Source organism: Hylobates moloch, unplaced genomic scaffold (genome assembly GCF_009828535.3).
Source record: "Hylobates moloch isolate HMO894 unplaced genomic scaffold, HMol_V3 SCAFFOLD_7, whole genome shotgun sequence".
Lineage (NCBI taxonomy): Eukaryota > Metazoa > Chordata > Mammalia > Primates > Hylobatidae > Hylobates > Hylobates moloch.
The window spans coordinates 114,134,421-114,159,456 of record NW_026652282.1 but is presented as its reverse complement, the minus strand read 5'-3'; the positions used below and the strand labels follow the sequence as shown (position 1 = coordinate 114,159,456).

General features: G+C 39.5%; 1 protein-coding gene across 1 annotated transcript in view; it reads left to right on the top strand.

Annotated features, from left to right (window-relative positions):
- The window catches only part of GPC3 (glypican 3), a 478,961-nt gene that overhangs the window by 395,416 nt on the left and 58,509 nt on the right, over window positions 1–25,036 (top strand). Inside the window, exon 7 of the mRNA XM_058441435.1 lies at window positions 20,616–20,775. Coding sequence (XP_058297418.1) covers window positions 20,616–20,775 — 160 coding nt within the window. The remainder of the gene's footprint in view (window positions 1–20,615; window positions 20,776–25,036) is intronic.

Genomic DNA, 25,036 nt, shown 5'->3' with positions numbered 1-25,036 from the left:
AAATTCTGGGTTGAAAATTCTTTTCTTTAAGAATGTTGAATATCGGCCCCCACTCTCTTCTGGCTTGTAGAGTTTCTGCTGAGAGATCAGCTGTTAGTCTGATGGGCTTCCCTTTGTGGGTAACCCGACCTTTCTCTCTGGCTGCCCTTAACATTTTTTCCTTCATTTCAACTTTGGTGAATCTGACAATTATGTGTCTTGGAGTTGCCCTTCTCGAGGAGTATCTTTGTGGCGTTCTCTGTATTTCCTGAATCTGAATGCTGGCCTGCCTTGCTAGATTGGGGAAGTTCTCCTGGATAATATCTTGCAGAGTGTTTTCCAACTTGGTTCCATCCTCCCCATCATTTTCAGGTACACCAATCAGACGTAGGTTTGGTCTTTTCACATAGTCCCAAATTTCTTGGAGGCTTTGTTCATTTCTTTTTATTCTTTTTTCTCTAAACTTCCCTTCTCTCTTCATTTCATTCATTTCATCTTCCATCAGGGATACCCTTTCTTCCAGTTGATCGCATCTGCTACTGAGGCTTCTGCAATCTTCACGTAGTTCTCGAAACTTGGCTTTCAGCTCCATCAGCTCCTTTAAGCCCTTCTCTCCATTGGTTATTCTAGTTATCCATCCTTCTAATTTTTTTTCAAAGTTTTTAACTTCTTTGCTATTGTTTTGAATTTCCTCTCGTAGCTCAGAGTAGTTTGATCGTCTGAAGCCTTCTTCTCTCAACTCATCAAAGTCATCCTCCATCCAGCTTTGTTCCGTTGCTGGTGAGGAACTGCGTTCCTTTGGAGGAGGAGAGGTGCTCTGTTGTTTAGAGTTTCCAGTTTTTCTGCTCTGTTTTTTCCCCATCTTTGTGGTTTTATCTACTTTTTGTCTTTGGTGATGGTGATGTACAGATGGGTTTTTGGTGTTGAAGTCCTTTCTGTTTGTTAGTTTTCCTTCTACCAGACAGGACCCTCAGCTGCAGGTCTGTTGGAGTTTCCTAGAGGTCCACTCCAGACCCTGTTTGGCTGGGTGTCAGCAGCGGTGGCTGCAGAACAGCAGATTTTCGTGAGACCACAAATTCAGCTGTCTGATAGTTCCTCTGAAAGTTTTGTCTCAGGGGAGTACCCGGTTGAATGAGGTGTCAGTCTGACCCTACTGGGGGGGTGCCTCCCAGTTAGGCTGCTCAGGGGTGAGGGACCCACTTTAGGAGGCAGTCTGTCTGTTCTCAGATCTCCAGCTGCGTGCTGGGAGAACCACTACTCTCTTCAAAGCTGTCAGTCAGACAGGGGCATTTAAGTCTGTGGAGGTTCTTTGCTGAGTTTTTGTCTGTGCCCTGCCCCCAGAGGTGGAGCCTACAGAGGCAGGCAGGCCTCCTTGAGCTATGGTGGGCTCCACCCAGTTCGAGCTTCCTGGCTGCTTTGTTTACCTAAGCAAGCCTGGGCAAAGGCGGGCGCCCCTCCCCCAGCCTCGCTGCCGCCTTGCAGCTTGATCTCAGACTGCTGTGCTAGCAATCAGCGAGACTCCGTGGGCATAGGACCCTCCGAGCCAGGTGCGGGACACAATCTCCTAGTGTGCCGTTTTCCAGGCCCGTTGGAGAAGCGCAGTATTAGGATGGGACTGACCCGATATTCCAGGTGCCGTCTGTTTTCCCTTTCTTTGACTAGGAAAGGGAACTCCCTGACCCCTTGCACTTCCCGAGTGAGGCAATGCCTCGCCCTGCTTCGGCTCGCGCACAGTGCGCTTCACCGTCTGTCCTGCACCCACTGTTAGGCACTCCCTAGTGAGATGAAACCGGTACCTCAAGCAGAAATGCAGAAATCACCAGTCTTCTGTGTCGCTGGGGCTGGGAGCTGGAGACCGGAGCTGTTCCTATTCGGCCATCTTGGCTCCACCCTCAGATTGCTAGTATTTTTAAAGGATCTTTGTGTCTATACAACACTTTGATCTGTAGTTTTATTTATTTGTAATGTCTTTGCCTGGTTTTAGTGTTAGGGTAGCACTGACTTCATTGTTGGAAATTGTTCCTTTCTCTTCCATTTTTTGAAAATTTTGTGGAGGATTGGTGTTAATTATAGTTTACCATTTGGTTGTATTTACCAGTGAAGCCATCTGTTCCTGGGCATTTCTTTGCAGGAAGTTTTTGATTACTAATTCATTATTTTACTTGTTATAGATCTATTCAGATTTTCTGTTTTTTCTTGAGTCAGTTTTAGTAGTTTGTGTCTTTGTAGGAATTTGTCTATTTTGTCTAAGCTATCTAATTTGCTGGTATGTGATGTCTATAGTATTCCAGTATAACCCTCTATAGTTCTATAAGATCGGTGGTAGTGTTCCCTCTTTCATTCTTGATTGTAGTAATTTGAGTCTTCTCTCTGTTTCTGGGTAGTCTAACTAATGGCATATCAATTTTTTTAATCTTTTCAAAAAATCAACTTTGGGTTTTATGAATTATCTCCATTTTTAAATTTCATTAATTTATACTCTAGTACTTATTATTTACCTATGTAGTTACCTTTCTTAATATACTTTATTTCTTCCTACAGTGTGGGTTACTGTCTAGCGTCCTTTTACATCTGCCTGAAAGACTCTTTTTAACATTTCTTCTAGGGTATGTCTACTAATAGCAAACTCTCTCAGCTTCTATTTCTGTTTCTTTTAATTCCCCCTTTATTTTTGAAGGACACGTTTGCTGGTTATAGAATTATTAGATGACAGTTTTTTTTTTTCTTTCAGTGTTTTGAATGTCATCTCACTGCCTTCTGGCTTTCATGCTTTCTAATGAGAAATTAGTTGTTAATCTTATTGAAGATTGCTTGTACATGATGAATCTCTTCTTTCACTGCTTTCATGATTTTTTCATTGTCTGACTTCAACAGTTTGATTGATATACATAGGTGTGGATCTCTTTGAGTTTATCCTAGTTGGTCCTTGTTGAATTTCTTAGACACATAAATTTATGTTTTTCATGAAATTTAGGAAGTTTTCAGCCATTATGTCTTTAAATATTCTTTCTTCCTATTTCTCCTGCTTCTGGGATGTCCATTATGTATATGTTGATATGCTTGATGGTATCCCACATGACTCTGCAGATTTGTTCATTTTTGTTCCTTCTTTTTTTCTTTTCCTCATACCAAATTGTCTCAATCGATGAAGCTTCATATTCCTTAATTTTTTATTCTGTGTGCTCAAATTTGCTGTTGAGTCCTTCTAGTGAACTTTCATTTGTTACTTTACTTTTCAACTCCAGAATTTCTATTTTGGTGTTGTATATAATTTTTGTCTCTGTTAGTATTGTCTGTGTCATGGGACATCATTATAAAACACTTCTTTAATTCTTTAGACATGGTTTCTTTTATTTCTTTGAATGTGTTTTAAATAGCTGATTTAAAGTTTTTGTCTAATAAGTCCAATGTCTGTGCTTCCTCAGGGGCAGTTTCTATTGGCTGCTTTTTTCCCCTGTGTATGAGCCATATTTTCTTTTGGTTCAATTTTTTAAATCTCCATTTGTTCATGAGGAAGTAACATGAATGCTTGGAAATTATTTTATACTTGTGGGTCCATTGTATTTACAAAAACCACTCTCTTACATTTCATAGTTTCCAAAATACTTATTTAAGTTTATTACATTTGATCCTAAAAGCAGCCCTGTGCTTTTTCCAGGGCAGAGATTATTTTTATTACTGTTTTACAGGTGAGAAAACTGAAACTCCTATGACAAGCCTCTTTCCATGATACTGTATATTTTATGTATCCCTCTGTCTTTTACATTTAGCCTGCTGCCATTCATAATTCCACTATGTTGTTTTATGTACAAGCTCAGTTTGGTTTCTCTCATTCTTTCGGCTTGATATTATTCCAGATTGTTACAAAAATAGGTTTAAAATTGTTGTAAAAGCTCTTGGAACATTCTTATTAAATTCTTTTTGTGAAGCAAACTACATAGAAGAACAGCCACATTCACCAAAAGCCATAAATACTTAGATTTACTTCTGGCTCCTAAGAGTATTCTTCATTTTGGAGAAGTTCATTTGTGTTCAGGTTTATTTTACATTTTCCCTTATTTCAGTTGCTTTTTTTTCTCCTGATGTTTTGATTTTTAAGGTACCAAAGCCTTTTTCTTATAATACAGGGAATTTGAGTTAAAGTTTGAAGATAGGAGAACTAGACAACTGTCAATGTGGAGTGAATGCAAGCATATCCAGAAACATCCCACCTACACCAAAATATCTGTTTCACCAGTGTTCCCCAGTCTCTATAATTTCCACTGCCAATCATTCCTTTGGGATGAGCCATTCTTCCCAGAAGGCCGTGTTTAAAGGCACAGTTTACCAAAGGGGAAGTCATCTTAAATCATTATTATTTTCTATTAACAGACAAAGGAATCTGACATTTATTCTCAGTCTATTGTGTGCCCAGGCACTGTGCTAAATTATTTCCTCATGACAGTTCATATAAGGTAGGTGATATTATCTTGATTTGACAAATATGGAAAACTTAAACCACCAAGAACAAGATCCTAAGTGATTGATAGATAGATTTTGCCAGAGTGCAGGACCTGAAGCATGGAAGAAGTTCCCCAGTTAGATGAGTGAATAGGCAGGCATTGAGCATTCAAGGGCCATTTTAAAAGACTGGGTCATCTGAGGAGAAGCAAATAGAGAAGACCAACCTTGTCCAATTGAAGGTACTGTTTCTTTGTTTCCCTGTCAGCTAGACTGAGTGCTGAGAAGTGCTGTAAATTACAAGGAAGGCGAGGGAGGGAGAGAGAGGTGCGAGAAATAGCAGACTTCGATAATTATTTACCATAGGGCTAGAAAGTGAAATTTTACAAAGCAATACAGTGAATGGGTGTGCTTCTCTAAAAGCAAGATAATATTTCTAAGGGTAAAGTTTTGACCTACATAAAGGAGCAAATGTTTTAATGCCAAAAATAAAGGAACTGTTTTCCCAGTTGAGTTGATGGAAAATAAATCTTATTTCTGGCGGGCATGCCTAGAAACAGAAGTCAAGCTCGGATGGGGTGGGGTAAGGCCATGTTTTGGGAAGAAGAAGTACTTGATTAGCAGCAGCAGCAACCTCCTCCAAATTCTCGTGGCCCTCCGTGTTTTATATTACTTGTTAGGGAAGTTATGTATCTCCTTTCCATTAATTAAGGTATCTGCTTAAGTGTGAGTGCCTAAGCATGTGAATTTGTTGGGCACTCTGTCTCTGATGTTGTGAGTGGTGCATTTATGGCAAAAGGTCTCTTCATTGCCAGCTCACAGATGGTGATGCTAGAATTTAGTTCAAACTTGTGGAATCACTACATACAACTTCAGTGATGATTGCACTGTATATGTTCCTGCCTCTTTCCAGAAACATGAAAACACAAGATGTCGACCATCTGAAATGTCATGGTAGTCCTTAAATATAGTTGCTATTTAAAGATGTATAAATTATAATCATCCCACCAAATTTCATCTCTGGGGCAGCAACATATTTGAAGTTTTGATTTAGTTGAAAGGCATGATAATTTAGTTTACCATTTATATTAACAAAATTGATCAGATGCTTAAATGTATATGAGAGACTGGGAAACAAAATGGAATTATGTGTAATTGAATGCAAATGCAATGATTTTAGTATGATTAAGCCTCTCTAAGATGCTTTCAACTGGAATTACTTGGGAATAGATAGAAAGAAATGAATAGGAGAAAATAAAAGGGCATTTGATTTATCCACTTAATCAGGAGTGGATCAGAATGAGAACTTTGAGAGGTTGTAGGAGTTGATGATTTGAGTGTAGGAACCAAGCCTTTTCCTCTTCTTGCACTGAGCTGGTTTTATTCCACTACATTTCCACACCTTGCAGAAAGGAACTCCTTGTGAACTATATGAGGGTAGGCTCTATGTTCTGTAACTACCACTTACTCACACCAACCTGGAAATTGGCTGCTACATGCTCCACCCCCCACCCACACCCACACCCACACCCCACCCACACCCAGGGGCTGTGTTGCTCTCCCCCTAGCCTGTTATTTGGCAAGGTTTTGCTAAGGATTCAGGAAGAAGAACCTCGTTTTCCCCTACTGGAACTTAAACTCATTTTACAGTTCTCACATTCTTTTACTTCTTTTTCACTTTACCTGCCCTCAACTGATTCTCCTGTGTTATCCCCAAGGATTAGGCAGAAACCTAGCATTATTTATAGCACTGGTGTGGTTGAAAGGCTTTACTATCTATTGTCTTCGTAGACTTTCTGTCTTCTCCTGTAAAGTCGGGGGTGGGGGGGGGCGGTGGGGTGGGGGATTTTACCATATGCTCTCTCAGGTCCTTTCTAACTCACTTACCATTCCAGTCTGTGACTTTCTTCCCAACTCTTTTCTAATTCCCTTGTAAGGTGTTGAATATAATGCTGAGCACTTCTGGGTGATCGATACATCTAATATCTCCATTTCTCATACTAGATGCCATCCTCTGAGAGGCAAGTGCCCCATTTCCCAGCCATCCCCTCTCCTGTTGCATCTAGCTAGGGCATTCAAGTTGATTTCTTCATAGAAATTACCATAGCTGTATCCAGAAGAATTATGTTGAACGAACATGATATTAAGACTGTGTGTATATTACCTGGTATATCAAAAGGGGGTTAAATGTTATGGGGGAGGGTAACAGCTGTTTATTTAACACAATGTTAATTGAACATGACTACAAGGAATCTCAGAGGATGATGGAGAAGCCCACGTTAGAACTAGTCAAGACATTGTTACCTACTGAGCTCAGTAAAGAGAAAAGTGGAACTGTAAGTGTGTTGACTATAGCCTGTTATAAGCTGTCCTTTTCCCTTCCCACACTTACCTTCTGCTGTTCCTACCACTCTATCACCACCATCATCACCAAACAATTTTGTGGGATAGAGAAGGATTCCAAGTAAGAAACCCAGCCAAACACTTCAGTCCCAGGAGCAAGCAAAATGTGCACACCCTATCCACCAAAGAAGGCCAACAGAGAAAATAATTCACCAGAATCTCTACCAGACTATACCTAGCCAAAATAGGAAGAGTTCAAGCACTGCCCAACACTGAGTACAAATTAGCTGGACTTGGTTACATGATGCTCTTCCCAGACCTTGTGGTTAAATTCTAATAACCTTCTTAGGAAAAACAAGAGGCCTGTCCTGGGAATGCTTGATGAGGTTTGGAATTCAAGAATAAGAGGCAATGGTGAGAGACACCCAGATGAGCATGGAAATGATTGTATCTGAACTAAGTTCCAACTGTATTCTTGTTTCAGAGAAGTGAAATTAACCTAAGCTATGCTACCCCAAGGCAAATATATAGATACACTAAATCAGCTAGTGTTTTAGGGGATGAAAGGTCGATGTGAATGTTAGTTTAGGCAAATGCCAAGTAGCAATTATTTTGTGAAGGTTAGTTTAGGCCGATATTAAGTAGAAATTATTTTGTAAGCCTGTACAGTCAACCCAATAGAAAATTTTACAACTGTGGAAAAAACATGTAAGGATATGGTAGAATTAACTAAGCTAAAATTGAGAGAATGTTCACCAACATCAATAATAAGTAGATGTTAAATGATGTTAAATGACAATGAATTTTGTTAAAAGACCGTCTGACCTAATATGGGATGCTAACAAAGTAGTAAATATATTCAAATTACGAATGGCTAAGCTTAAGTTGAACTACGGTGTTCAGTGATATCCTTTCAAACAATGTCCTAAATAATTACCAAAAGCAGGGCTCAAATTCCTTTCCTATTGGAGAATACCAGCAGTTCCGTTCAATTTCACATTCCTTCATCCACTGTTTGACCATGCCAGTCAAACCACTTGAGGTACAGAAAAGAGAACTACACTACAACAAGGAAGTACTTAATCATTTGGTAGCTGCAGAATATAACTTGGCTTGCCAATGGCCCACTAAGAGTCTAGTGCTCTAGTGGTCTTCTGTGACCAACATGTTACAAAAGCTATACATGCTGAATTCAGAGAGACCCAATCATTTTAGCATCTTTAATGCTGTATTTACCAAACAAAGCACTGTTTTAGGACATGTCCCAGTTTTTTATATTTAAAAGAATGACCTGAGCATTTCTTAAGTTAATGTTTACTTAAGGAGTGAAGCTAAAAAATATACAAGGGCACCATTCCTTTGCTGCTGTTGCTTCAGCCTGTAAAGGTGTATGATTAGATAGGAATATTGTAATGATTTTATTCATGTTTCCTGAGAGAGAGCCCATTTGCCCCTTAGGATTCGGTGACCTAAAATTTGGGAAGAGAAAGGCTTGAAAATCTCTGACCTCCAAGGAAACTAGAAGCTCAAAATAGAGTTTTTCAAGTCCCAGTCTCAATTATCTGAAACATATTTAAAAATTCATATTCTTCAAATAGTATACCAGAACAGGAAAACTGCTCTCACCGAAAACCTATTTATAAACCCTGATCTAGACCTAGTCTTTAAAGGAAGAAAGCTTTATCAGAAACTAGAGGCATCTCATTAATCCTCAGTGGACTAGAGGCCTTCTGGAAGAATAGTGAACCGATGTCCCCCAGTCATTGAGGTTGACTCTTCAAGCCCAATGCTTGATGACATGGCTGCTGTGGTTCATACACAGATGTTATTTTTAGAGGCAAGAATTCTCATTTCCCAAAAGTATAACCACAAGATGTCTATTTGGAATGAATCACATTTATGCATTTGGACAATAGTAAATGTTCAGCTCATGTCTGTGTAACCTCAGTTCCCTGAAGAAATATGTAATATCTTGGTATACTCTCACCCCAGGACCCTTGCCCTCTGTCAGTGGCCCTCATCTAACTGAGGTGATTTATTTGGAAATGGAGCAGGGCTGTGGGGTTCCACAGATGTCTTTGAAGCAGGTTTTTCTTCCAGAAAAGAAGTTATATTTTGTCCTTGTGGCTTTTCACAAAAACTGGTTTAGGGACAAAAATGTCACCAATCTTCCACAAAGCCGGTAGCAAGGCTCAGAGACCTTCAGGGAGAATTTGAACTTGGTGGCCTGCAAAGGTGCCTTGCTGTGTTTGCACTTTGCTGCCACAGCTGGCAAATCAGCCTGATCTGGCTAAGCTTTTTGGGCCTAGGCCAATCTCAGGTCCAGCTTTTATAACTGTGACTGGACTGTGTGGGGCTTTTGACCCCTTAAACTGAGCTTTACTCTAGTAAGGCTGGAGACCCTCAAAGAGGGCATTACAGAGCCCAGAATTAACACACACAGGCAGACTAATCTAGCAAAGAGAATACTTATCTGGGAATTGGCAGAGGCTCCCTGGGTGGATCCGGTAACCTTGTTTAGCCACTTGGTGCTTTGCTTGGCCACATCCCTTTGGGTTAGCTGGTTCCTTTGCTTAAAAAGATTGAATGACTGCCTTCCTCTTTGACTTTGCCCTACTCCCTCATGGAAGAGTCTCCCTCATCTGTGGGGAAAGATGGTACCTGCCTTTCATGGTAGCCCAATAAAGTAAATGCTGGTAGTCAATCACTCAGTCCGTCTGTTCAGCTGTCTTGCTGTCTAGCTGTGGAGTCAGGGCTCCCTGGCAGGAATCAGCTATTACCATACCAGGAAAACAGCAATGGCATATCAGACCGGTCAAAGAGACAGAGGTTGGAAAAAAATCAAGTCAATGAATAGGGCTGGCACAGTGGCTCATGCCTGTAATTCCAGAACTTTGTAAGGTCAAGGCAAGAGGATTGCTTGAGCCCAGGAGTCCCAGACCAGCCTGGGCAACATAGTGAGACCCCCATCTCTATTAAAAAGAAAGAAAGAAAAAAAAATCAGTGAATAAGCTACTTACTAATTTCTTAACCCATTGGTTCATTCATTCAGTTACCAAACATGTCTTGAGAACCTACTATGTGTCAGGCATTGTGCTAGTCCCAGGGCTATGCCCTTTCCAGATTAATACTGGAGTTCAAAACCCCTCCTTCCTGGCCCCATTCCAAATCCTAACAACTTTATACTAGCTACCCTGAAGAAAGTTTTCAGGCTGAAAATGGACATGTTGCCCCACATCTCTCTCGGCTCTCATTTCCTCATTTGTAAAATGAGGCTAATAATACCTGCCCTGCTGCCTCACAGGGGTCCCATATAGATCAACTAAGAGAACAGATACAGCAGCTTTTAATTATAAAAATCATAAAACGCTAATAGTTGTGACTCAATAATGAAGATTTATTGAGGGCTTACCATGTTCTCCAGATTTAGCCTTACCCAGGCCATAACTGAATGTTAACCTATACCAAAAATTCTGAATTTATCCTGTTTGGAAATTCAGATTTTATAAATATGTAGTTTTGCATGTATAACATTAATATTTTGTGAGTGCTGTGCACCAGATACTAAGCTCAGTGCTTTACACAAATTACATTTAATCCCCATAATTACACAATGTGGGAGATGGATACCAGTATTATTATACTCATAGAGAAGAAACATGGAACTCAGTGAGGTTAAAGAATAACTTATTGGCTGAGCACAGTGACTCACACCTGTAATCCAAGCACTTTGTGAGGCCAAGGTAAGAGGATCACTTGAGCCCAGGAGTTCAAAACCAGCCTGGGCAATATAGGGAGACCCTGTCTCTACAAAAAAAATTTCAAAAGTATTCAGGCGTGGTGGCATGCACCTGTAGTCCTAGCTACTCAGAAGGCTAAGGCAGGAGGATTGCTTTAGCCCAAGAGGTCAAGGCTGCAGTAAGCTGTGATCACTCCACCACACTCCAGCCTGGGCAACAGAGCAAGACCCTGTTTCAAAAAAGTAAATAAAATAATAGCTTATTTATAGTAACAAGGCTAGTAAATGATAGAGTCAATTTGAATCCAAGTTTTCTGACTCCAGAGTATGAACCTTTAACCACCATGCTATGCCTCCTCTTGGAAAAGAATCAAACTCTGTACACTTCTAAGCTATTGGTAATATTATTGGTAATATTATTGGAAATTTTCCACTTTGAGATAGCGGACAGTTTCTTAGAACTACAGAGAACCATTTCTACCACTGGGGAAGGAGCCCCACTGAAATGGATTTAATTCCATCCTGGGTCGGCTTCTTCACATCCTGGTGTTTTGTTTGTTTATTTGTTTCCTATCCATTTAACAGGGGGACATATTTTCATAAGTTTCACTGCTGCATTCACAAACCATAAAGTAAGAATTGGGAAAGCTGGAAGTGGTAGAGAAAGTGTGTTCTGTGGATCAGAGGCAGATGTGGAAGCAAGGCCCAGGCAAGAACATATGTGGGTGTGGGTAGCTTTGCTGATACCATATGGAAGCACAGCCTCTAGCAGGTCTCTCTTCTTTGTCATTAAACATCTCTGTGTGCATCCTTGGTACACAGACTCTTATCTTACTGCGAGCATCCAGAAGGGTTTTCCCAGACCCACAAAAATTCCACCCAGCCTTCTTTCTAGTGCTTCAGTGTGTGGCCATGGAGTATTACTTTTTTTGCCTTAGGAGGTATTTGTAACAAGCTCTTATGTCTGCTGCTATGGCTGCTACTACTACCCCTCCTCCTCCTCTTTTCCTCTTCAAGATCATCATCATTATTCTGAGCAGAAGAGTTAACATGTCCAAGAACTTATTACATTACCTTTCCAGGCAATGTGCTAAGCACTTTACATGCATTATTCTATTTATTTGTTCATTCATCCATTTAATATTTACTGAACATTACTTTGTACCAAACGCTGTGCCAGGCACTGGGAACTGAACACACTTTTATCCCTTCTGTTAGTCTAGTGGGGATGCAACAGGGAATATATAATTACAAACAGTGGAAAGTTCTAGAAAAGAAGAATACATGGAACTATATGAAAGGTGAATGGTGCTATTTTATTTAATATTTCAACAGCCCTGTGAAGATAACAAATAGTATTATCCCCCATTTTACAGGTGAGGCAAGTGAAGCTCACAGAGTTTAAGTGACTTGCCCAAAGTCACACAGCTAGTAAGTAGGCTGAGTAGGGATTCACATCCATGCTGGTCAGATTCCAAAGCTCATGCCCTTAACTGCTATACTTTATTGCCCCCCAACGTGTGAAGTGCATATATAGCCATTAATTCTAGGTCTATACATTTGGGTTCTGGCTTTATCTCAAATGTGTGGAGTTGCAATTGTTTCCAATTAGTTGTGGCTGTGGTTTGGTGCATTCGTTCAAAGAGAGTGTGCACGCAAAGCACAGGTCACGTGCTAGGCCTTGTGGATGTGCACAACGTATAAATAATAATGGCATTCCAAAAAAGCTGGGCTTCACTGGAGTCACCACATTTGTTTTCCATTAGCTTATGCTACTCAAATACAAACAGTAAAGCATGTGTTTACATTGCTGTGGATACGGAAAGCCAGGACCCCAAAGCACATTTTGCAGGTTGTATAAAGCTGAGCATCCAAATAGTTCAAAATCAGTTTTATAAGCCCAGCTTAATAGCTTTAAAATGTAATCTGGATTCCAGATATTAAAAAATGCCTACAGAAAGTATGTGAGTAGCCAAAAGAGACAAAACCAGCTAAATCCTTAAAATATGTATCGTCCCATATTTGCAGTATCTATTTTGTTACTTATCCCTTTATTTTTTTTTTAAATGCTAAAGAGCTTAAAGTCAAGCAAACTCTTAGCCATGTAGCAGCAGTAATGGAATTTTTCATTCTGTACTAACCAGCTGTCTGAAGCTTTTCAAAACAAACCTGTTCATGATGAGATAGTTTGGTTATTTAAAACACAGTAGATGACAAGCCTGGGGAAAGTAAGCAGGAGGCATCCAATGTTGTTCAATGCCCAGTGCTTATCTCCCCCTTCTGGTCCTCCCACCCAATAGTGAAAAGCTTTCCCATCAAGTTATAGTTAATGCCCAGCATCTGAGAAAATGGAATTGAAATGGAAATTATCTGAGCTAAAGGCAGTAAAGATGGCAAAAATGTACAATGAAGGCCCCTTTCGTTGATGTCTTTACCTAAGACACATGTTTCTTTTGAAGAGTTCTGGACCCGGGGGACAAATATGTTATCGTTAATGAGATCTCTATTACTTACTCAGTAACTTGGTCAAGTTATGTCCCCCCTCTGAGCTTCAATGTCTTCCCTTAACATGTGAAATGGGGATGGCAGTCTTCCCTGTTATACAAACTGGTGGAGAGTATTGAGGATTATGTGAGAGAACATATGTAAAACCCCAGCACAGTGTGTGGCTGATAAGGTTCATATCTTTGCAATCAAGACAATTCCAAGAGGCATATTATTTATACCATATAGACAGGTCAAGACTTGCTGCTCTCACTGGTCTAATTTCAACATATTTGATCCCTCTCAGAACAGTAAGTATGTCCTTTGATCTCCCATGGACCAAGCACAGAAAGAGCTTCAGCCAAATCTCATTGTCCCATGCTGCCGTACCCTTTTGTTATATTGGTTATGGCTTTAAAAATATGAAATTGTTGTACTTCAGAAAGCCCTTTTTTCCCTTTCATTGTGTTTCTAATTTTCTCAAGTAATTATTCCAGGCTTTTTGTTTCCTTTTATCACACAACCCTGAGTACCTGTTCCAAGGCTAACTTTAAATGTTTCCCTGTCTAATCAAATGAAGTCAATCACCTTTATACAAGGGTATTTTCCTTAACTACAAAGACAAAAGGTCAAGATATCCATACCTAACTGAAAATGAAATCATCATATTATATTTACTTTTAAACACATGGTTTGAAGAGCATTTACCAAGGATTCCAACATGCATGGTGCTCTGGTGGCTCTTGTCAAAAGATGGTTTCAGTGGGATTCTGGGAAGCAGAGTAACATTGGAACAGCCTTTCTGAAAGAGTAAGGAGTGGTCTGCGGTTCACTCACAGTAAGATGAGGGGGACAGATCTAGTTAGGCATGTGCCTGTAGTACTAGCTACTCAGGAAGCTGAGGCAAGAGGCTTGCTTGAGCCCGGGAGTTTGAGACCCGCCTAGGCAACATAGTGAGACCCCGGCTCAAAAAAAATAGATGCAGATCTGTGTGCTCCATCCTAGATTCACCAAATCAGAAACTCTGTGAGTGAATTGGGCCAGGGAGCGTGTCTTTTTTTTTTTTTTTTTTTTAACTTTTGCCTTTTTATTTTTTCCAAAATCACAATTTGTATTTATTTTGTCAAAATTGCTGACCTGAATATAATTGAGAAAGAAATGATTGAATGATTGCCAAGAGCTCAATATCAACACAAAAATGTAAGCCATCAAGACTGTTTGTTTGTACACTAAAAAACTTATGTTTCTGTTAGGTGTTTGGGGGAATTATGGCTACACATTGAATTACTTGTTATTTAAATATTACTTCTACAATATGTATTATCTTAGATATTTTTCTTTCTTTTTCCTATAAAATGCCTTTCAACTTAAAAAATGTTTAATTCTTTGTTTTTCCTTTTATTTTTGGTTGACACATAATTGTACACATTTACGGGACACAGAGTGATATTTCAATACGTGTATACAATGTGTAGTGATTAAATCAGGGTAATTAGCATATCCATCACCTCAAACATTTATTATTTGTGTTGTGGACATTCAAATCCTCTCTTCTAGCTTTTAGAAAATATACAATAAGTTATTATTAACCATATTCATCCTACAGTAGTATAGAACAGTGGTCCCCAACCTTTTTGGCACCAGGGACCAGTTTTGTAGAAGACAATTTTGCCATGGACCAGGGGTGTGCTGGTTTCGGAATGAAACTGTTCCACCTCAGATCATCAGGCATTAGATTCTCATAAGGAGTGCCACCTAGATCCTTTGCATGTGTAGTTCACAATAGGGCTCCCATTCCTATGAGAATCTAATGCTGCCGCTGATCTGATAGAAGGCAGAACTCAGGTGCTCACCTGCTACTCACCTCCTGCAGTATGGGGACCCTGGTGTAGAACACTAGAACTAATTCCTCCTATCTAGCTGTAATTTTGTATCTATTGGCTAATCTCTCCCTCTCCTCCCCTTCCCAGACTCTAGTAACCACTATTCTCTACTTCTATGAGCTCAACTTTTTTTTAGCTCCTACATATGAACGAGAATGTGGGGTATTTATCTTTCTATGCCTGACTTATTTCACTTAACATAATGTCCTCCAGGCTCATCCATATGGCCTCAAATGACAGGATTTCATTATTTATTATGGCCAAGTATTATTCCATTGTGTATATACACCACATTTTCTTCATCCATTCATCTGTTGACGGACATTATAGGTTGATTCCAAATCTTGGCTATTGTGAGTAGTGCTGCAATAAACATAGGAGTGCTGATATCTCTTCAATATACTCATTTCTTTTCCTTTGAATAAATACCCAGTAGTGGGATTACTGGACCATAGGGCAGTTCTATTTTTAGTTTTTTGAGCAACCTCCATATTATTTTCCATAGTGCCTGTGCTAATTTACATTCCTATCAACATGTATAAGAGTTTAGCGAGGCTAATTTTTTAATAAGCATCCTGGTGATTCTTATGGAATTTAGAGAATCACTCCCATAGTGTGTAAGTATGTACATACCCTTTGACCCAGTATCCTTACTAAGGAAATAATCCAAAATATGAAAAGAGTTATGTGAATGTTCCTGATGATTACATTTTTGTTTATAAAAGCAAAATAACAGGAAACAATGCAAATATTCAGTATTAGAAAAATGGTTAAGTAAATGTTGATAGATCCCTTAATGGATAGATGCATCATCCCATTTAAAGTAAAGTATGACATTTATCACATTTACTCATTACAACAATTCTGTGAGGCAGGCGTTAATTCTCTCATTTTATAGATGAGGACACTGAGGTTTAGGGAAATTAAGCAGCTTGTCTGAGAATACAATTTTAATAAGTGGAAAAAGTAGCATTCGAACTCAAGTCAATCTGCTTCCCAAATACAAGTTCAATTTAAAAACAAGCATTAAAAAGTGCTGACCTTTGAAAACACAGTTTATTAAAGTTTGGGAATTATGGGTTTTCTTCCTTGTTTCTTTTTCCTTTCATGTTTCTATATTTGATACTTGCATATTTAAAATATTAGATTCTAAAAGAAAGTTGATTGTATGCTTAGGCAACTGTGATAGTCTCAGCGGCTAAAACAGAGTTGCACAGACAGTAGTGGCTGTAGGAAAAGCTGGAATGTGAAGGGCCTTGTGCACTTCCACTAAGGTATCCTCTGTATGCAAAGTAATGCACAGCAGAAGTGTCAGGTTAACAGAATGTCTATGGGGATAGTGGAATGAAATACTCCGACGTAGGTTTTAATATGATAGTTTACATTGATAATCATTATTGTGTGCCTTGGCTTTTAAAAAGCTAGCAGGACAGTGTCCTTTGAAAATGGCAAACAGTTAATCAAAAGCATTAGGCCCCTAAAGTTACCTGCTTTTGTGTGTAAGTCCCTCATAATTTTCTTTTCATAAAGTGAGTGTTCAGTCTGAAAGACTGAGACAGGGAACAGAAAGGTCAATATTGTGAATTGTAATTAGGCAATTGGATTTCTGGGCCAAATTCCAGGCTGCGCTAAATCCACTCCTTGCTGGCAATTCCTCCTCTCTGACCCATTACCCTTCTTTCAACACTCTGGAGCTTCAGTTTCTTCTTTAAAAGATTTTTGCATTAACAATAGATTTCTAGGTTTGGGTTTGTTTTGTTAATGTGTGAGGGTTAGGTTTATCAGCGGCTGTCTGTGTAAAATGGCTTAAAAGTCTGCTATAATCCTTCTTCCATGCTGAATTAGTCACCAGAATGGGAGTGATTTAATACCTAAAGAAGTAACTTCACTGGCAAAGTTTTAAAGGGTTTTTGTTTAATTGCACTTTGTTTTAAACTGAGCTACTCAAGAATAGTGGGGGCATTGCACACAGGTTGGAAATGGCCTCCCAAAGATTAGCTAAGGGTCTTAGCCAAGGTCCTCCAAAAATGTTTAGCTATTCATTCACAAATTCTTCTATAATTAATCTGGGCCTTGACTTTCTCCTTTTTCATAAGGTTGTGGAAATAGCTTTTAAAGAATTAAAGATACCATAACACTTCATTTTGCTTCAGTTCAATAGCACATATATTGAGTGCCTACTGTGTGCTAGACACTGCCTTACATGCTCTGGGGTTCAAAGATGATATATAAGATTAAACCCCTGGGCAGCTCACAGAATGGTGGTGGAGAGAAGTCATGTGTACAAATAATACCGGATTGCATACAGAAAGTGGCATTTAGGAGGTACAGATAAAGGGAACAGTGGTAGAAGAGGGAGAGGGAGAGCTATAATGACTGTCTACCAGGAAAACTTTATTAATAACATGGCACTAGAACTTGGCTTAAAAGTATGGAGGGCTTTGAACAGACACAAATGAAGAACAGCTCATAGTACATTCTCAATGAATGTGTACTGAAGGTGTTAATGAAAGGGACAGATGCAAGATGTGCTTGAGAAATAGCAAGTTCACTAATCTATATCTAAACATAAATTCTACTTATGTGAAAAATTCTCATTCAGGTATTCCATGATGTACACAAAAGATGCATTCTTGAAAATTAACAAAAATGCTTATATTGAAAGCGAATTTCTCATAAGACATAATGATTGATAAAGGAGGGCACTGGGGGTTTTGGTGAAACTGAAGTGATGTTATAGGCTAGATTAGCTGTTCTCAAAGAATGGTTTATGGATCCTGGGAATCCAAGAAATCCAGGGATCCACAAGGTTAAAACTACTTGCACAACAGTACTAAGATGTTATTTGTCTTTTCCCCTGTGTTGATATTTGCACAATGGTTCAAAAGCAGTGGCAAGTACAACTCTTTGATGCCACAGTATGAATCAAGACACCACAGAATGAATTAAGCCAATAGCACCAAAATGTACTAGTAGTCATTGTATTCATCACTGGTGTGTTCTTGCAGAAAAATAAAGGGCAGTTTTACTTAAGGATAGCATTGCTGAATCTGTAAAAAATTTATTAATTTTATTAAACCTCATCTATTGCACTTTTAAAAGATTCTGTGTTATAAAATGGGAAGTACACTTAAAGTATTTACACAGTAAACCATGTCAATGTGCATCTCAAGAAAAAGCACTTGTGAGAAATTTGAGCTGTGAGCTTCCTGTTTCATTTTTTACTTGAGAGAATGACTGACAAACTATAGTTATGCAGACTCGAATACTTGCTAAACATTTTCTTGGAAAGGAACAAAGAGAGCCTGTCAGTTCAGGGAAAACAACTGGCAGTATTTATTGCCAATAATAAAATTCAGGCTTTCAATAGAAAACCGAAAATTGTTTTAAACTTTTATCTGCCACTGTGAGCTTGAGAGCTTCCCAAAACTTAAAGACTTTTCGGATGAGATTGGAGATGATATTAACGAATGTGATTTTTTTATATCATATAATGAAAGGTGTTGACATTGGGAAGACCTGCATTGCTCAGTGAGCCAGTATTTTCCAGATGACCCATGGATGATGATACAGAATGAGTAAAATGCATGTTCAAAGTTTAAAACATACAGGTGGATTTAAATGTAACAGGATATATTTATTTATATAGTTTCATATTCCACATTGCAACTAACTACTTGTTGAGTTTTTATGTAGTATCAAAGAAAAATCTCCACAATTATCTGAAAAGTCTGCTAAAATACTTCTCTCTTTTCCCATGACATATCTGTGGGAGGTTGGATTAACTGCAAATATTTCAACCAAAACCATATATCACAGCAGATTGAGTGGAGAAGCAGATTTGACAATCCAGCTATCTTATATTAAGCTAGACATCAAAGAGATTTATAAAACTGTTAAATAGTGCCACTCTTCCTATGAATTATCTTATGTCTGGGAAAATATGTTTGTCATTCAAAAATGTTTATGTTCTAGCCTGGGCAACATAGTGAGACCTCGCCTCTACAAAAAGTAAAAAAAAAAAAATTAGCTGGGGATGGTGTCACACACCTGTAGTCCCATCTACTTAGGAAGCTGAGGTGGGAGGATTGCTTGAGCCTGGGAGGTCGAGGCTGCAGTGAGCCATGATCATGCCACTGCACTCCCACCTGGGTGATGGATCCAGACCCTGTGTCAAAAAAAAAAAAAATGTTTATGTCACATCATGGGTTCATTCTTGTTATGTTTACAGAAGCTATCAAATAAATATTTTAAAAATTTCTCAGTTATAATTTCTAAGATGGTAAATGTTGATAGATATAACTTGTATAAACAAAAATAACTTATATAAACTCTATGGTTCTCAGTAAGTATAAAGGAGTCCTGAGACCAAGAAGTTTGAGAACCACTAATCTAGCTCATCTTAGCCTGTATTTATATATAATAAATGTAGTTGTGTATGATGAGCAGCAGCAGAAGTGGCAGGGTGAATGTGGTGCTGGAGTGGGAGACAGTTGGTAGATTGGCTTCTCCAATACCGTTAGAGGTTGTTGGCCAGAAAAAACAAAAACAAAAACGGAAACCTCTTTGGGACTTTCCTTTCTTTGCTAAAAAATAAAAATAAAAACGTAAAAGCCACCTGCAGAATCACATTTCTCTGTAGTATGTAGCTCTTTCCAAGTAGATCTCGGGGTGGCAGCTAAATCACAGGTGGAGAACATAAAAGTATACTTAGCCATGACATAAACATAGGGACGATGGAAACCGCAGAAACCCCAGCTTGTGTTTGCAGCAGTTTTTCTTTCTGGATATCTCTTCCACAGTCACAAGATCTCAGTTTCTGCATATCCCGAATCTTTTGTTGGCTATCTTTTAAAAGTAGGGGTTGGGTCTAAGATTTAGGATGAGAAATGGGTGATGGGGAAGAAGCCAGGACAAAAACAGAATATGAGAATGAAGCCTTGGAGAGAGATGGCGAGGAAAAAAAAAAATAAGATGGAATCTGACAACGGCCCTCAGGGACCCTTCGTGCGGTGTGCTGGGTCTCTGGGTCAGTGGAGAGACTTTTGAAAGGTAGGAGTCCCGTGAAATTAGTAATGCATTGGCCATGTGACTGAAAAGCCAGACACCACAGAGTGAAACAAACATGTCTCTTAGTGTGCATATTATCTACAATAAAGCAAAATAAATTTAAAAGCATCTTATTGGAATTGCAGGAGAGGAGAATATTGAACAATTTTTCTAGTGATCAAGTCATATATAATGATGATTGATTATAAGTAGTCATTGTACATATGTATAAAATGGCACTACTATTCTCCTCATTTGGTAGGAAGCATTTTGTGGTTTTAATTTAGTGACTGTAAATTTGATTATTGGGGACTTCCATAGGGATCTTTTCTGGTCTTGGTGTCCTCTTAGCTTTGCCTTATCATGTCTTAAGTTCCTCATCAGTGAATTGTATCATGGAGACTTTCAGGAGCTTAAATACCATGGTATGAGAAGATCTAATGCAATATACACTCTGGCTACTGCATGATGTAAGTAGAGTCAAGGAGTAGACCATCACATCAAATGCTGTGGAAAGGTTCAGAAGTCTGAAACTCTAAAGAGTATAAGCAGTTTACACGTACTTAAATTTGAAGGTGATTTTTTACAGCTTCTGTGTAATTCATTGAACATTTTTAATGCCTCCTGTTAATAACACACTGTGCAGACCCACGTGAGAAATATGAAGAGCTGATGCATTCCTGGTTGTTTTCTTTCAGCTCCTGAGAACCATGTCTGTGCCCAAAGGTAGAGTTCTGGATAAAAACCTGGATGAGGAAGGGTTTGAAAGTGGAGACTGCGGTGACGATGAAGATGAGTGCATTGGAGGCTCTGGTGATGGAATGATGAAAGTGAAGAATCAGCTCCGCTTCCTTGCAGGTAACTGATTAGTGCTGACCCAAATGTAATTTAAAAATGGTGATGCTCAGGAATTAAAAATAAATTGAACCCACTCTCTGCAATTCCCTTACATTCCCTGCAACACACAATCTCATCAACTCTTCAAGGAAAGACTATACAAGCTCTAGAAAGTGAAGTTTTCAGGTAACCTCCTTCTTTTCCTCCCACCATTCCAACCTTTGGTAGTTTAAAAGGGTAACTTCCTGTTTTTCATTATCTAAAATGAACTGACCTAATCAGTTGGCTCTGTTTCTCATTGGAGTTTTCCTTGGTTCTTCTCATTTATAAAAAGAAATGCATAATAAGAAATGCAAATTTGGGATGAAATAACCTGTACAATAAACCCTCATGACACAAGTTTACCTATATAACAAACCTAGACATGTACCCCTGAACTTAAAACAAAAGTTAAAAACAAACAAACAAAAAAAAGAAATGCAACCTTGGAAGTCTTCTGAAAACCAATGGTTGGATAACTTTCAAAGGAAGAGCCATTAGCTGACCCTCTTTTCTTAGGACGTTATGTCTATTTTGTTTTCTCACAAGCAGTCTAACATAGATAGGCTATGGCACATAACTGAAGACCTACATAAAGACAAGAGTGGCAGGGCACGGTGGTTCATGCTTGTAATCCCAGCAATTTAGGAGGCTGAGGTGGGAGAATTGCTTGAGCCCAGGAGTTCCAGACCAGCCTGGGCAACATGATGAAATCCTGTCTCTACAAAAATACAAAAATTAGCAGGGTGTGGTGGTACGCCTATTGTCCCAGCTACTTGGGAGAATTGCTTCAGTCCAGGAGGCAGTGGTTGTAGTGAGCTGAGATTGTGCCACTGTGCTCCAGCCTGGGAGACAGAGCCAGAGTCTGTCTCAATAAAAAAAATAATAATAACTAAACAACAAGAGCAACAGAAAAAAGTAATATAGTACTGCTGGGGCCAAGGAGGCAAAACAACAACAAAAATTCCTTACATTTGTATTCCATATCACAGTTTAGAGTACTTTCATGTGGATAGGTGTTCTTTGATTTTACAGACAATAAAACCAGGGCTCAAAGAAGAAATTAGATTGCTCTATATGGAAGAACTAGAAATCTACCTCGGGTCTTGAGACTTCCAGTGCCATTCTCTTTCCTCTGCGGTGCACAGCCTTCTCTTTAAAACCCTATCCCCCATGGCCTCTGAGATGCTAAATGTTCCTATTTCTCTGGCAGCCTCTTTCCTTCTTAGTTCTTCTTCCTAATCCTACCTGAAACTGGCTATTATCCGGATGTCCTTTCTTAAGCCTCTGTCTTTTCTCTCTTCTCCAGAAATAATGCAGATCTTACCTACTCTCCCTCTTTTGGCTTTTTCTTCCTTTTTGAGATAGGGTCTCCCTCTGTCCCCTAGGCTGGAGTGCAATGGCGCGTTCGCACCTCACTGCAGCCTCAAACTCTTGGGCTCAAGTGATCCTCTCACCTCAACTTCCCAAAGTGCTGAGATTATAGGTGTGAGCCACCATGGCTGGCCTCAACTTTTTTTTAAGACTTTTTTATTTTTTATTAGGGTAAAAAAAAATCTAACATGGAATCTGCCCTCTTAAACTTTTAAGTGTACAGTACAATATTGTTAATTATATGCACATTGTTGTGCAACAGATCTCTAGAACATTTTCATCTTGTGTGACTAAAACTCTGTCCATTGAACAGCAACTCCTTATTTTTCCCTCCCCCAGCCCTTAGCAACCACCATTTTACTTTCTGCTTCTGTGACTACTTTAGATACCTCATATATGATGGAATCATGCAGTATTTGTCCGTGACTGGTTTATTTCACTCAGCATAATTTTCTCAAGGTTCATCCATGTTGTAGCATGTGACAAGATTTCCTTCTTTTTAAGGCTGAGTAATATTCCATTGTATGTATGTACCACAATTTTTTATCCGTTCATCCATCAGTGGACATGTAGATTACTTCCACCTCTTGGCTGTTGTGGATAATCCTACAATGAACATTCTTTAACTATTATAACACTGTGGGAAATAACTTACATAAAGTCATTACCACGAGTCTTAACTGCTCTCCTACCATCCCACGTCTCCAGCTGCTTATTAATCATTTCTGACTTCACCACCACCACCCCGAACGTGATGTGTCACAAGTCAGATTTATCAACTGACCATCATTCTCCTGATCACTGAGGCTTAAACCTAAAGCCATCTTTGCTTCTTCTCTCTTGCCCTTATATGTAATTAGGCCCCCAATCCCTGTCAATTCTTTCTTTGTAATTTATTCTGCTTCCGTTAATACTTTTTTTTTTTTTTTGAGATGGAGTTTGGCTCTTGTTGCCCAGGCTGGAGTGCAGTGGCGCAGTCTCAGCTCGCTGCAACCTCCACCTCCCAGGTTCAAGCAATTTTCCTGCCTCAGCCTCCCAAGTAGCTGGGATTACAGGTGTGCACCACCACGCCCAACTAGTTTTTTGTATTTTTAGTAGAGACGGGGTTTATCCATGTTGGCCAGGCTGGTCTCAAACCCCTGTCCTCAGGTGATCCACCCACCTCAGCCTCCCACAGTGCTGGGATTACAGGCGTGAGTCACTACACCCAGCCCAATCCTTCCTTTCTATTCCCCCTTCACACCCTCCTGCACATACTATTGCAGACACATCCTAGGTGGTCTCCAGGCTTCTAGGCTCAGGCAGGAGTGTTGAGAGCCTTAGGCTAGTAGATGAGAGGACAAAGAATTTGAGACCCAGGCAGAAGATTCCATCAAATTCATCTTGCATAGCTACCTGGTTAATCTTTTGAAGGCATCTCATACTTTCTCCGCAGCTCAGCTGCCTTCATGCCTTGAAGATAAAGCTAAGACTCCTTAGCAGAGTTCTGAGGGTCTTCTGGTCTAGCCTCAACTACCCTTCTGGCTTCATTTCCCACCACTAGCCCCCATAAGTACCCTCCACTTTGGTAAGAACAGCCATATTCATGCTCCATGAACCCCATAACCATACTGTTCTTGTTTCTGTTTTCACACCACTGCCTATGTTTATTTCTTTTTTTTTTTTTTTTTTTTTTCTTTTTTTTTTTTTTTTTTGAGACAGAGTCTCACTGTGTTGCTCAGGCTGGAGTGCAGTGACACAGTCTTGGCTCACTGAAACCTCTGTCTCCCGGGTTCAAGTGATTCTCCTGCCTCAGCCTCCTGAGTAGCTGGGATTGCAGGTGCACACAACCACACCCAGCTAATTTTTGTATTTTTAGTAGAGACAGGGTTTTGCCATGTTGGCCAGGCTGGTCTCGAACTCCTGACCTCGTGTGATCCCTGCCTGCCTCGGCTTCCCAAAGTCCTGGGATTACAGACATGAACCCCAGTGCCCGGACTGCCCATTTTATTTCTATAGAGATTGACCTTTTTTTCTTTCATCTTAAATTTTACCCATCCTTCAAGGTGCAATTCAAGTGTGATGCAGTGAAAAGAAAATAGGTCTTGGGGTAGGACAAATGTTTATTTAAATTCTTGCTCTACTTATGAGCAAGCATGACCTGGGACAAGTTTCTTAGCCTCCCCTCTATGTCTCCATTCTGTCATCCATTAAATGGGGATCATAACCCCAACTTCATAGGACTATTAAATCGAGGGGGAACATTTATAAAACATCTAGGCAAGTATCTAGCATATGCTAGGTGTTCCATAATTGTTAGTTTCTCTCCATGAAATCTTTCATAGCCATCTCAGTCCATAGTTACCTCTGTCCTCTGAATTCATTACTAAAAGGAGTTCTGCCAGTGCTTTCATGTAACAGTCTACAATGGCTCCCAGATTCCATAGGACATAAAGTGACCACTCAGAGCCTGGCAACCTATTAGAAGAATGTTGAGTAAACATGAAAAGTAAAAATAAGAGAAGCTAATGTTCATTGGACACTTATTATGCTGTAAACACTGTGCCAGAGCTTGGCATGCATTGTCTCATATCATTTTCACAATACCACTATGAGGTACGGGTCATTACTATTCTCACTTTACAGATGAGAAAATTTATACTGGAGGTGTTCTCACTCATAGTGGGAATTGAACAATGAGAACACTTGGACACAGGGGGGGGAATATCACACACGGGGGCCTGTCCTGGGGTGGGGGGAGTGGGGAGGGGGGAGGGATAGCATTAGGAGATATACCTAATGTAAATGATGAGTTAACGGGTGCAGCACACCAACATGGCACATGTATACATATGTAACAAACCTGCATGTTGTGCACATGTACCATGGA